The sequence below is a fragment of the Tarenaya hassleriana genome, unplaced genomic scaffold, assembly GCF_000463585.1.
Source record: "Tarenaya hassleriana unplaced genomic scaffold, ASM46358v1 Cleome13, whole genome shotgun sequence".
Taxonomy (NCBI): Eukaryota; Viridiplantae; Streptophyta; class Magnoliopsida; order Brassicales; family Cleomaceae; genus Tarenaya; species Tarenaya hassleriana.
The window spans coordinates 944,445-956,295 of record NW_010963495.1 but is presented as its reverse complement, the minus strand read 5'-3'; the positions used below and the strand labels follow the sequence as shown (position 1 = coordinate 956,295).

General features: G+C 42.4%; 4 protein-coding genes across 6 annotated transcripts in view; 2 read left to right on the top strand and 2 right to left on the bottom strand.

Annotated features, from left to right (window-relative positions):
- The first annotated feature begins 8 nt into the window (after positions 1–8).
- On the top strand, positions 9–2,106 carry LOC104807351 (E3 ubiquitin-protein ligase RNF170). Of its 2 annotated transcripts, none has more exons than XM_010532578.1 (5): positions 9–348; positions 936–1,132; positions 1,276–1,371; positions 1,545–1,596; positions 1,735–2,106. In XM_010532578.1, exons 1-5 carry the CDS (start codon positions 87–89, stop codon positions 1,875–1,877), a joined length of 750 nt encoding a protein of 249 aa, XP_010530880.1. In that variant the 5' UTR covers positions 9–86; the 3' UTR covers positions 1,878–2,106. The 2 variants fall into 2 exon arrangements, with proteins under 2 accessions (XP_010530880.1, XP_010530879.1); XM_010532577.1 differs by having other exon boundaries at positions 1,273–1,371.
- Positions 2,107–2,323: 217 nt separating this feature from the next.
- LOC104807349 (armadillo repeat-containing protein 6) lies at positions 2,324–5,604 on the top strand. The gene is made up of 8 exons (XM_010532574.2): positions 2,324–2,569; positions 2,736–3,044; positions 3,297–3,580; positions 3,790–3,918; positions 4,129–4,251; positions 4,544–4,651; positions 4,922–5,100; positions 5,215–5,604. Exons 1-8 carry the CDS (start codon positions 2,434–2,436, stop codon positions 5,336–5,338), a joined length of 1,392 nt encoding a protein of 463 aa, XP_010530876.1. The 5' UTR covers positions 2,324–2,433; the 3' UTR covers positions 5,339–5,604.
- On the bottom strand, positions 5,448–8,012 carry LOC104807350 (peptidyl-prolyl cis-trans isomerase CYP40). 2 transcript variants are annotated; one of them, XM_010532575.1, is made up of 9 exons: positions 7,649–8,012; positions 6,901–7,401; positions 6,711–6,798; positions 6,539–6,591; positions 6,131–6,235; positions 5,987–6,062; positions 5,860–5,897; positions 5,717–5,783; positions 5,448–5,633 (listed from the first exon to the last, which is right to left on the bottom strand). In XM_010532575.1, exons 1-8 carry the CDS (start codon positions 7,817–7,819, stop codon positions 5,730–5,732), a joined length of 1,086 nt encoding a protein of 361 aa, XP_010530877.1. In that variant the 5' UTR covers positions 7,820–8,012; the 3' UTR covers positions 5,448–5,633; positions 5,717–5,729. The 2 variants fall into 2 exon arrangements, with proteins under 2 accessions (XP_010530877.1, XP_010530878.1); XM_010532576.1 differs by having other exon boundaries at positions 6,901–7,415; positions 7,649–7,735.
- A 1,092-nt stretch (positions 8,013–9,104) lies between these two features.
- The window catches only part of LOC104807348 (pentatricopeptide repeat-containing protein At2g15820, chloroplastic), a 3,313-nt gene continuing 566 nt past the window's right edge, over positions 9,105–11,851 (bottom strand). The window contains exons 2-3 of the mRNA XM_010532573.2: positions 11,347–11,839; positions 9,105–11,114 (exon numbers count right to left, since the gene is read on the bottom strand). Of these exons, the coding sequence (XP_010530875.1) occupies positions 9,264–11,114; positions 11,347–11,839 (2,344 nt within the window). The 3' untranslated portion in view covers positions 9,105–9,263. The remainder of the gene's footprint in view (positions 11,115–11,346; positions 11,840–11,851) is intronic.

Here is an 11,851-nt window from a genome sequence, read left to right as displayed (position 1 = left end):
GGGAAAGAGAAGAGGCAAAGAGGGGAAGATGAGAGATTCTGAACTACCTTTCTTCTAGGTTGAGCACACGAAGAGCACCGACGCTTATGGAGGTATCAGACGACGCCGTATCGGTGGAGGAAACCGTTGCGGTGAAGAACGAGGAGGAGAGAAGCCGGCGGAAACCTCCACCGAGCGCTGCCGCGGTCGGAGACGGAGTTGTGATGGCGACGAAATCGGAGATGGAGACGGGGAACAGAGGAGACGGGAGAAGGGAGAACGAGACGCCGCCTGACGACGATTGCTGCCCGATCTGCTTCGGCTCCTTCACGATTCCATGTCGAGCGAATTGTGGCCATTGGTATTGCGGTAAGTGTTTGGTTTTGCTTTTCTATGGTGTGCACCCGTGATTCTTCGGAGCTCTATGTTTTACTCTCCTTTGGGTTCCCGGGAAAAAATGGAATTAAATTGACTATAGGTGAGATTAATTGCGAATTTCAGCCTTTGAAATCTCGTCTGGTTCCATGAAAGATGACGTTTAAGGTATAATGTGACTGTTCGGTGTGTCGGTAGGAATCAGGAGAGCTATTTATCTGATCAATTTTAAAATTTTACTTGTTCTATCCAAGTTTTATTTTGGAATTTGGAGACTTGATTTAGAGTTACAGTTCTTGGGATTCCAGGAAGCAGCCTTTTGGTTATTCTGTCAACAAGAAATCTGTAAAACCCAGGCATGATGCTTCTCCTTGTATATAGTAGTAATTGTTTGAACATGGTGATCCGATAGATAATGGCACTCATATTTGTCCGAAAGGAACAAACAAGGTTCTGTCATTGATCCGACTAGGTTTCCATTCGAGCAATTGTCACAGTACGAACAACAGATTAACTCCGACGGAAAATGGCATTTCATATCCTTAATGTGTCCAAACATTACATGCTGAATCCTGTGGCAGGCTCTTGCATCCTGCAGTTCTGGAGCTACTCGACAGCAGCTAGGCCTTGCAAGTGCCCTATGTGCGTACGCCATATCACCAAGTTGACGCCGGAAGCATCCTTGCAACAGAGCCAGGAGCAAGAGGTTAAGGAAGTTCTCGCCAAGGTCCGGAGGTATAACCGCCTCTTTGTTGGAGGTCTAACCGGCCTTATCCAGGTACCCCTTTTTTAACTATTACAGATTGGACGTTGTCGTTATGCAATTGAAAGTTGATTTCTTATGCTTTCATGATCGGTGTAAGATGTTTTTTTTTCCTTCTGACATTGCAATCCGTGTTTCATCATCATGTGTTGCAGAAGGTGCACGAGCTGCCTACGATTATGAAGAAAATGATATGGAGCATGATGGATCCCGATAGAAACAATTTGTATCTTCATGAAGTTCGCCTCTTTGCAGTTAAAGACATCATGATCTCTGCTCTTCCAAATTTTTTTCTTTATGCCCTTGATTTGTAATGCGATATCTGATACTCGCTTCATCGTCAGATGCAGGAAAGAAATGTAATTTTCTGCCATTGCTGCTTTTTCCCATCAACCGAATTAACCCTAAATTACCATCTATCTTGCAGTTGTTTATGAGTATCCTCTACACTGCCACCGAGTTCGACTTCATTCCAACGGGTAAGTCCCCACTCACTTCCCGGGTACTGTCTCTTGCGACGACAAGTTGATTTACGCTTGCAAATCGTGGGGTTCAAGCTCGAGATCAGGTGCTAAAACTACGAAACCATGATCATTGTCGTGTTCCATCTCGAACAGGGAGCCTAGGAATCATGAGGGTGTTCGACTATGGTGCTGTTGCCTTGGTGATAACCCTACGACTGGTCGGGATATTCCAGAGGCGGCGAATGGCTCGGCGGGTGAGGAATCTAGCCGCGGCCGCCGAACTCGAACATCAATGAATGAGATCAAAGGGATGTGTGATTTAATCCTTAATGTCTGTCCACAGGACTTTGCACAGTTTGGGAGTTCAAAGAAAAGACCAACGAAGAGAGTAGTGTATAGTTGTACGGACGATATGTGTTGCGTGTTTTTTTTTTAATAGCGAAAACGACGACGTTTTCCTGGAGCAAACGGTGTCGTTCCCTCCATTATTTTTACTTAAGGAAAAATGTCTAATTCGGTTTTCAATTTCTTTTAAAATAAAAAATATACAACCTTAATTTCACTATCTGAATTTTGATTATTGATTTTGACCGGGACAAATTGGTTATTCTTTTTTTTTTTTTTTTTTTTTTTTTGTTTTGCAAATTTTAGTTTATTTTCTGAAAACTAAAAGAATTTCGAGTTCATCGTTACGACGTCGTATCGGCCCCTAATTACTGTCCCGTTTCAAAAATCGGATCGGACTGTATCTCCTGATTTTCTCCTCCCCCACTCGCAGCATACGCAAAACTCAAAACCACCTTCGTCCGATTCAAGCCACGAGAGCGTTCTCCGACGATCGGAGCGAGGATAATGGGTGTTCGCATGATTTCTCAGGAGGCCTTCGACGACCTCGTGAGAGAAAACATGGAGGATCTTGGCATGGAACCCTCCGAGGCTCTTGAAGACGCTATCCAAACCTTCAAACTACAAGGCGTCGATCTCTCTGGTTCGTCTGTGTTTTCCTGATAATTTATGTTCGCGTTTTGAATTTGATTGTCCTGCATTGGACTGCACGAGAACGGATTTCACGGTGTGCTGATGTGCTTCGAAACATGAGATCCGGTGATATTTCTCGCATTTTGCTTGAATCCGATTGTGTTACTGTGTTACAGGGATCATTACTTGTGTTCCCGGAGAAAGTACCGTGGGGGACAACCCGGTGATGTCGTGTCTGGACAGGTTGAAGCAACTTGTTTCTGTTTCTGGAGATCGGCTTCGAGATGAGGATTTGGATGAGATATCGGGTTTGCTGGAAAAGCTCACTGAGCTATGTAGCGGTCCAGAGTCAGGAAATGTGGCGATTGCGACGAAAAATGGTGCTGTGGAGTTGGTTTGCTCGGTTTCTTCGAAAATCCGGACAGGCGCGGGAAGTGTGCCTGTTCTTGTTCCTTGTTTGAAAGCAATGGCTGTCTTGATACGTGGTATGAATTCTTCACTATGTTCCGAAATATGGATTTCATTTTTCTGGTTCGCATTGTGCTGTGTAGAATATTGAGTTTTTGTAGCATTTAATCTTCATTCATACATGAGCCATTAGTGGGTATGGAATGTGATTTGTCTGTTTGTACTAAAATCATAGTAAAATTTGCGTCTACTTTTGATCTTTAAGGGCGCACAATGGTCACATCCATCACCGTTATTGTGTGTCATTCTCATGTATCATTGAATTGCAGATATTCAGAGCACAGAGGCATTCCGAAATTCCAGTGGACCGAGAATTGTGATCGATCTGTTGAGTGATTCCAACACAGACTCCGATGCATTAGATGCTGGGTTTGCAGTTGTTGCTGCTGCAGCTACCGGTAACGAAGTTGTCAAGGAGTCATTCATGGAATTGAAAATTGATGAACTGATTTTGCAAGTGCTGAACAAGCAGAGTAAAAGCACCATCAGAGGAATGTACGATGCTATACGGGTTCTTTTAACACCAGATGACAACCGTGTTGTTGCTTCCCAAGTAAGCAGGATTATTGAGTTGGTTAACATGCCTATGTTGACTTGTGAAAATAATAGATAAAAGCATCTTGGACCTGTAGAACTAGTTCATGTTCACAAAATCATTTGGTGATTGCAGGGGGGATTTGTATTTTTTTTAAAAAGGCTTCAATTTTCAGTATTGATTTTAGGACATTAGTCAGATTGTTTCTCATACATTAATGCTTTCAGGTTTATGGCTATGCGAGGACATTTGCGAAACTAGGGATTGCGAGGGCACTCACCGAGGCATTGCAGGCAGGGGTTGGTTCTGACAGTTTGGTCTCGGCTAGTATTGCGTTGAAGGCAATTGCTGTAAATGTAAGGCCCTTGGAACCCGACAGGATGCTAGTCGAAATAGAATAAGTATTTCAATTTCCGCAAGTCCAACCGCAATGAATCTGAGATGTTTGCAAAATTCCCATCATTCTTGTCTTCTCCTTTCTTTTCTCTTTCGTTTTCTTGTAATGTCTTTGCAGCAGTGCCTTTCATTTAGAGATTCCTCATTTATGATTCCTTTCTTGCCAACAGGATGAGATATGTAAATCTATTGCAGAAAGTGGTGGCGTAGACACACTTCTCAAATGCATCGATGATAGTCATGAGCAAGGCAACAAAACAGCTGCCAGGACATGCTGTTCCCTGCTATCTAAGGTCTACGATCTCCAAGATCTCCAAGTGTCGTGAATACTTCCCTGGTCTTTGTTCAGCGCTTTCATTTATTCATTGGCATGATTCTTCTTTCCCTCAAATACTGCCCTTCATCCTGCTTTCTATTTCCTACAAATATTTCTTATTCGTAACCATGTTAGTGGGTTTAGTCTAGTTTGTGATTCCTTCAAAGTGTGAGTTGATCGATACATGTATTCCTTGAATTTTATGGCTGTAATTTAGTATTCTGGATCTGACTGAGAACTTGTGTCTTATATGGATCGTTATTATCTAGTTGGCAGGCAGTGATGCGAACAAGAACGCTATAGTTGAGAAGCAAGGACTGGATAGACTGATAAAACTCGCACAGCAGTTCTCTGATGACCCTTTAGTCATACAAGAGGTAAAAAGCCCCTATAGTCTTGGAGAATGTTATGTTGCATTCCATGCAAAAACTTCATATGGTGTGGTGCCATGATTTTCCCCGTCTAGGAAATTCACTTAGACCTAGTTTGTTCAGAAATCCACTGGAGTGTCATTTCTCGTTCGTTAGCAAATGGGTTTTGATTATAGATTCTACCCATCTGGTTTGGAACGATGGTTCCTCGCAGGAGGAGAACGAATGAATGTTTTCTGCGTTATGATGGTTCACTGCTTTTATCGTTGGTGTTAGGTTATGGCGATAGTAGCTGTGCTCTGTCTTCGGTCACCAGGTAATGCAGCACGTGCTGTAGAAGCAGGAGCAGGTGATTTAGCCATCCAGGCAATGAAAAAGTTTCCGAGTGCTGCCCAAATGCAGCGAAGCTCCTGCAACATGATCCGCAACCTTGCCGTGCGAAATGCTGAGAACCGGTCTCTCTCTCTCTCGCTTCCTCGTTTTCTCTCCGCGTCTCAAGTCCGTCCGTTATCGAGATTAGATAATCGTAACGAATTCAATCACTGATGATTGCGTTGTTATTGCGACAGAACTCTTCTGCTAGGAAACGGGGTCGAGAAGCTTATAAGAACGGCCAAAGCCAATCATGAAATATGCAGAGACTCGGCTACTGATGCGTTGAGAGATCTTGGAGTCGACAACTACAATGCCTAAATTTTTGGCCTTCTCTTTGTTGCCATGACATCGGACGAAACTTCGACACGGACGGTCTGTCAAATCTTTCTATCGGATTGAAACGTTTCTAAGAGCGGAAACGTAAACAGAAGGATTCAACCAGCTCGCCTTAGGTAACCGACATTTCGGTCTATAACTTTGTGTGTATCGTTTTTCAGTTCCAGCGGGAGAAACATGTAATCAGAAAACGAAACACGAAAAATGGTTATGGTTCTTGAAGGTTGAACTTTTCCTTCTAAGCTTCTCATCATCTTTGTTAGAGTGTATTCTCAGCCTGCAGAGACCGAACACAAAACAGTTACCCGAAACCTTGAAAACAAAATAGGTTTTGGTTGATAAAGTCTGGTAATGACATACCAGTCTTGGTGTTTTATTGGAACATTTTGCGGTACCGCCTTTTCTCCTCGTTGTGTCTATCAGCAATCTGCACAAAGTTAAACGTTTTAACGTAAAACCCGGGGGCTTAGGGTTTAAACACAACTCGATCCGTGTGCTCTTACCTTCTTCATAGCAGCAGCATACTCTTTCTTTATTCCAGCTGAAAAGCAAAACCCAAAGTACCATGTTTATATTACACCCGAGTCTTCGACGATATTACAATATGACCAAAACAAGGTATTCGCTGACCGTCGTTTGGCTCCAACTGAAGAGCTTTCTTGAAGCTCTCGGCCGCAGCATCGACTTCATGGAGAGCAGTATATGCCTTAAGATGACCAAAGAATTATAAGTTACTCTTGTTTAACGACGGAAAAAAGGGGCTTTTAAAAGTACCTGTCCTTGACGAAACAAGGCTTTGACGTTGTTATCTCCATCCCGCATTGCAAAGTCCGTGTCCAATAATGCCCCTTTCGGGTCACCAAGTTTGATCTTACATGCCTGCCCTCCCACATAAACAACAGTATCGCGGATTAATCAGTCGGTTAAAAACGACTAAACAAATCGCTACCACGGTGATTTTTTTTGGATCAACGTTATAGAAGGCGATAGACAGACGAGATTTCTTTTATTAAGTTCTCGTAAACAATTTGAGACCATCATCCATCAGCCCCAGCCATGTGGGAGGAATATACCGAAACAAACACACGATGCAGCAAAAAAGTCTAAGGGTGTAAAGAAAAATTTGAACAAAGCACACATTTGCGTATAACTCGCACCAGAAGACAAAGGACGCGAACTTACAGCGCTATTCGTGAAGATCTGCGACTTTGTCTTCCGCAACGCAGTACTTGTCTCTGTAAGGCCGGATGATGAAAGAGTGAGCACAGAAAATAGTATTGACTGTATGAGTATTCGTTAAGCTTGAGCTACTGAAAAACAAAAACATATGAGAAAAGATATATGATTTGACGACCTTCATCGATCCCATCTTTCTCCCAGCAAATATCCAGATACCGCAAAGCCTTGCGGTACTTTCTAAGAGCCATCTTATAGTCTTGTTTCTGAAGAAAATGTTGCGTGGAAACGGACAGGAGACGACAGACAGAGAAGTCAGAAGACAAAAGGAAGAGAATAATCGATTAAGAAAACGTGATGAGCTATACCTTGAAATGTTCATTTCCTCGTGCCTTGACAGAATCTACAGCCTCCATCCACCATGATAACTCTGCCGGACATTCGTGGAGATCGGCAGGCCAATCAGGGTACATGTCACTGTCGTTGAAAAAGTTTGATATCCCATCATCCGCGCCCTCGGGAATTTCCCCACAGTCTTGGATTACGACATCCTGAGCCGGGCAGTCCCTCTCATCGGTAATAACATGTTCCATTGCACGAACAACTCCCATTCCTTTGATTACCCTTCCAAACACAACATGTTTCCCATCTAGATGAGAAGTACGAGTCGTTGTAATGAAAAACTGAGACCCGTTCGTGTTGGGGCCAGCATTGGCCATAGAGAGCATCCCCTTCCTCTCATGTTTCAGTTCAAAGTTCTCGTCTTCGAACTTCAACCCGTAGATAGATTCGCCTCCGGTACCATCCTGTGCCGATATATCTCCACCTTGAACCATAAATCCCTTGATAACACGATGGAATCGGTTCCCCTGCAATAAATGCGCTGATCCTATAAATGATAAGTTCTATCTTCGATTATATCGAAAAGGTCGAACTAAAACAGAGACTAACAACTAAGATTCTGAGAAACTTAACCAAATATTATCAACCAATCAAATCACACAAACCCTAAATCACAGGGGAATCAGAAAACCATTTCTTCATTCGATGCAATGCAACCAAATCAGATACATGTGTGTGTACATTGATGGATATGAGAGAGAGAGAGAGAGAGACCTTGTAGTGGAGAGGGACGCCCGTATTGGGGCCAATGCCCTTCTCGCCGGTGCAAAGGGCTCTGAAATTCTCGGCGGTCTTTGGAACGACGTCGTTGTAAAGCTCCACCACTATTCTACCTTCAAGCTCGCCTCCAATGGCGATGTCTACGAAGCACCTTGGCCTACCCATACTCTCTCTCGGTGTGACTTTCTCAACTCTCTCTCTCTCTCTCTATCTATATATATATATATAAGCAAATGCGCACGAATGTGTATATAGAGAGAGAAGTCGGAGAGACAATAACGCACTCCCTCTCTCTGCTCCTTCTCTAGAGTCTTCTCCTATGGCGCACTAAACAAACACACAGGGATGGCACGAGGGAGGAGTGAGAAACCCTAGGTCCCACTTTCTTCTCCATGATCTAATTAATTCAATTCCTTTTGTGTTAATTTCTTTTTTCCCGCGGAAAAAATAATTTCATTTTTTTTAATTTTTAGCACATAAATACAAACCCCACTTTTTTTTTTTGGTAAATAAATACAAACCCCACTTGTTAAAAATAATTTAAACTTTCAATTTCATTTTTAATTTTCTCGTGCTTTGTTATGGTGGAACAAATTAATATGAATATTTTCTTTAATTTTTTCCTCGTTAAAATGTTTAAATAAATACATTTACTCAATTAGTTATTTTCGTTTTGATTAATTTTGTGTTGTAGACATGAATAAAATAATATAGTATTTTTTAAATATGTTGATAGGTATTAGTCTCTTAAGCAATATTGATTTGTTTTCTAAGGGCCACAACAAACAATGACACATAAGTCAGTCCAATAGAGGGGGCAACCACTATTTGATGTTTTTGTCTCTTTTGGACACTTTCATATATTTTTAGAATCCGTTTCCGTACCTAAATTATTTTCAATTTAACACAAATTCTCTATAAATTAATCACATTATAAAATATTAATCGTTTTTTAATGTTTCACGACGCACCAAAATTAAACATTACTGTCAATAACCTCTTTCAATATATATTTAAGTGTTATTGATTTTATCAAGTCAAATCAAATTATTCACATCACAACTATAAGAATCTAAACAAAATTCTTTAAAAAAAAATATATCTTCCTATTCAGTAAGAAAAGTAATCGGCAACTAATGGAAGATGATTGTGTGTGATTTTGATATTACGTGTGATGGCAACGTATGAACAATACAACACCTTATGGGTCTGAAATAGCGGCCTGCACGTGGTATTGCTGGATTGTCCATACATACATACATACATACATACATACATACATACATACATACATACATACATGAAATATAGGTTAAGTTATTTTTTTTCGTCTGGTTCTAATTCGGACCGAAAGAGATGAAATTTTAGCTTTATTGGTTTAGACTGTACCGGTATTTTTAAAAAATTCAAACCAAAGTAAAATCGAATTAAATTCAATACAATTCAATCCGGTTTAAAAAAATATTCTATTTCCAGCAACTGAAACTGCAGCATTAGCATGAACTTATGAAGTTTACATGTGGAGTGGAGATCATCATCCGAGCTAATAAACACAAACCAGTTCTATCAAAAGTTCACCAGTGATGCCTCTTGATATTCTCCGACATTCTCAATTGTCTTCATTAGTATCTGATCCACTCTCGAAGTTGACACTTTCTTGTTCATCTTCTCCACTGCTCTTTGATTCCAAACCCGGTTTCAGAACATCTCTCAGATCTTCCAAGACATAAGGTTCGACTAGTTTCCAGAACCAAGTCGAGTTCTTTCCCAGAAACCCGAGCCAGAAAACTTGCCCTTTCTTCTTCACCCGACACTCCAGAGATTTCGCCCTCAACACCTTTACCACCTTCTCCACTCCGTCCACGCTTCCCTTCAGTCTCAACAGAACATCTCCCGATGATGTTCTGTAACCGCTGTACATATACCAATACGCAAGCGAGCACGGTGAAAGCCATCGATGTATCAGTTTTGGAATCTCGGGTTGACCCTTTGGCCAGAATTGGTCGGCGTAAAATCCAAAGTAGGTGTGGGAAATGGTCGAAAATCTGGGAGGTATCGTACCATCCGTGGCGCAATTACATGATGGATGCAGCCATTCACGGTACTGATCGTGTAAATGCCGTCTCAGAACCAGATGGGTATTGGAGTTTTCTACGAAATCAAACTTGATCTTGTGGTTCTTCCTCTCCCCGTCCGATTCGAATTGCACGCCACCTAACAGCAAACCCACCAGAATCTCGCGTTGTTCTTTACTTAGTTTCAGGCTCAATGGTCTCTTCACTTCTTTTCTGGCCAAGCTCAGGATGTAATCAAGCTTTTCCATTAGCGGTGGCTCGACCTCATATTTCTTCAAGCACATCAGATCGTAAATCTTCTCGGCCTTTCCATAGTTTTCAGATTCTAGGAACCCCTTTAACATGGTGTTGCACAATGGAGCATTCACTTTGACAGTCCCATTGTTCTTCATCTCATTGAAAATTTCCTCTGCTTTCCCAACGTTCCCTGTCTTGACCAGCGAAGCTAGGTATATGTTATAAACAGTCTGGTTAGGTTGGCATTTCTCCGTGCACTCGAGAAAGGCCAATTCCAACTTCTCGTGCAAACCCAAATCGAAGTACATAGAGATTATGTTGATGTACGACGGTAGAAGTGGCTTCTTCCCACTTTCGATAAACTCTTTCAAAAGAGACTCTGCAAATTCCACTTGCTGAGCTTTACAGAGAACCTCTATGATTTTGTGGTACCCAGAAAGACTGGCAGAACCGAGATGCTTCTCCATCTCCCTGAATATTTCGAAAGATCTTGTAAAATCGCCAATCTTTGAGTAAACTTCCATTTTGTACACAAAAGCTTGAGAAGGTATACCTCTGTCTAGGCTGAGCAACTGCAACCACATTCTTTCAACCTCTTCCACATCTCCTTCCTGTGCGTAAGCTCTCAGTATAGACACGAGAACTTCTTTACCCTCCTGAAAACCCACCTTCCTCATCTCTTCTCTTAGAGAATTTATCCTGGCTATGTCAACTGTCTCTTGGCAACTATGTAGCCAAATTAGGCCGCTAAAGATATCCTTCTGTACCTCAAGACCCGTCATCACAATGTTGTGGAAGACAAACTCAGCTTGCTTAAGGTGATCTTTTGAAGGCCGTTCCTGTTTATCGACAAGAGCTCTGAATAACGAATTTTGCAGACTAAGTCGTGGTTGGTAACCTCCAAGCTGAATCATTCGGTTGTAAATACCGCATGCCTCTTCGAGGCAACCCTGAATTGGGGAACTTAGATAAGCAACGACCAGAATATGAAATGTGGATTCGCTCGGGACACGACCTTGATTGATTATGTCGTCGAATATATCCCTGCATTTTGAAAACTTCCGTTCTTTCCCAAGGTAATCGGCTAGCTTCGTGGCCAAGGCAAAGTCAAATCGGTACCAGTGCTGCTGCATCATCCATCTATAAACCTGAAAGATGGAAACTTTCAGCATCAAATGCACAACACTGAAGCCCCCATATCGATAGATTAGCCAAATCACAAGAAAGTATCTGGAAAAACAAGCGGCATTACCATCGATTATGATGAACAAACCAAATAAAATGACAATGCAACATTCAATTTCAAGGTACCGCAAGACAGAAGCAAAGAGAACAGTGTCCGACAAAGAGAAAGCGTATTGATTTGCCGGAAAACATTACCCTGAATGCGGCTTCATTCTCGCGTATCCGCGTGCAATGAACGACGATGTATGTCACGTCATCTTGTCGAAGCCATTTCTTCTGCGCGTTCAGAATCCTCATAAGCGTCCCTGCTTTGTGCGACGGAAGCTCCTTACACAGCCACGCTATCTTCGACCGCCGCCATTGCTCCGGCAAGTCTTCCAACTCTTTCACTTCCACTTCCGTCTCCAGAGAACCAGCTGCAACGTTCCTCAAATCGTTTCGAGCAGATTCCACGTTCCTAATATCGAACACTTCGCTCTCTTCCTCGAACCTTTCCGCCGATTCCGCTTCACCCACAAACTGTTCGACGAAATTCCCGCTTCGCTGACCCCCGGAATTGGCTGTATAGGAAATCCGCTGAACCCGCGTAGAAGACAGAAAGAAGAACCGGGTCTCATGTCCAGAGACGGATTCGAAGGAGAGACGCCGGAAAAATCGGAGACCACCGCCGCAGCCGTTACGGCGGCGGGTGGGGGGGGGG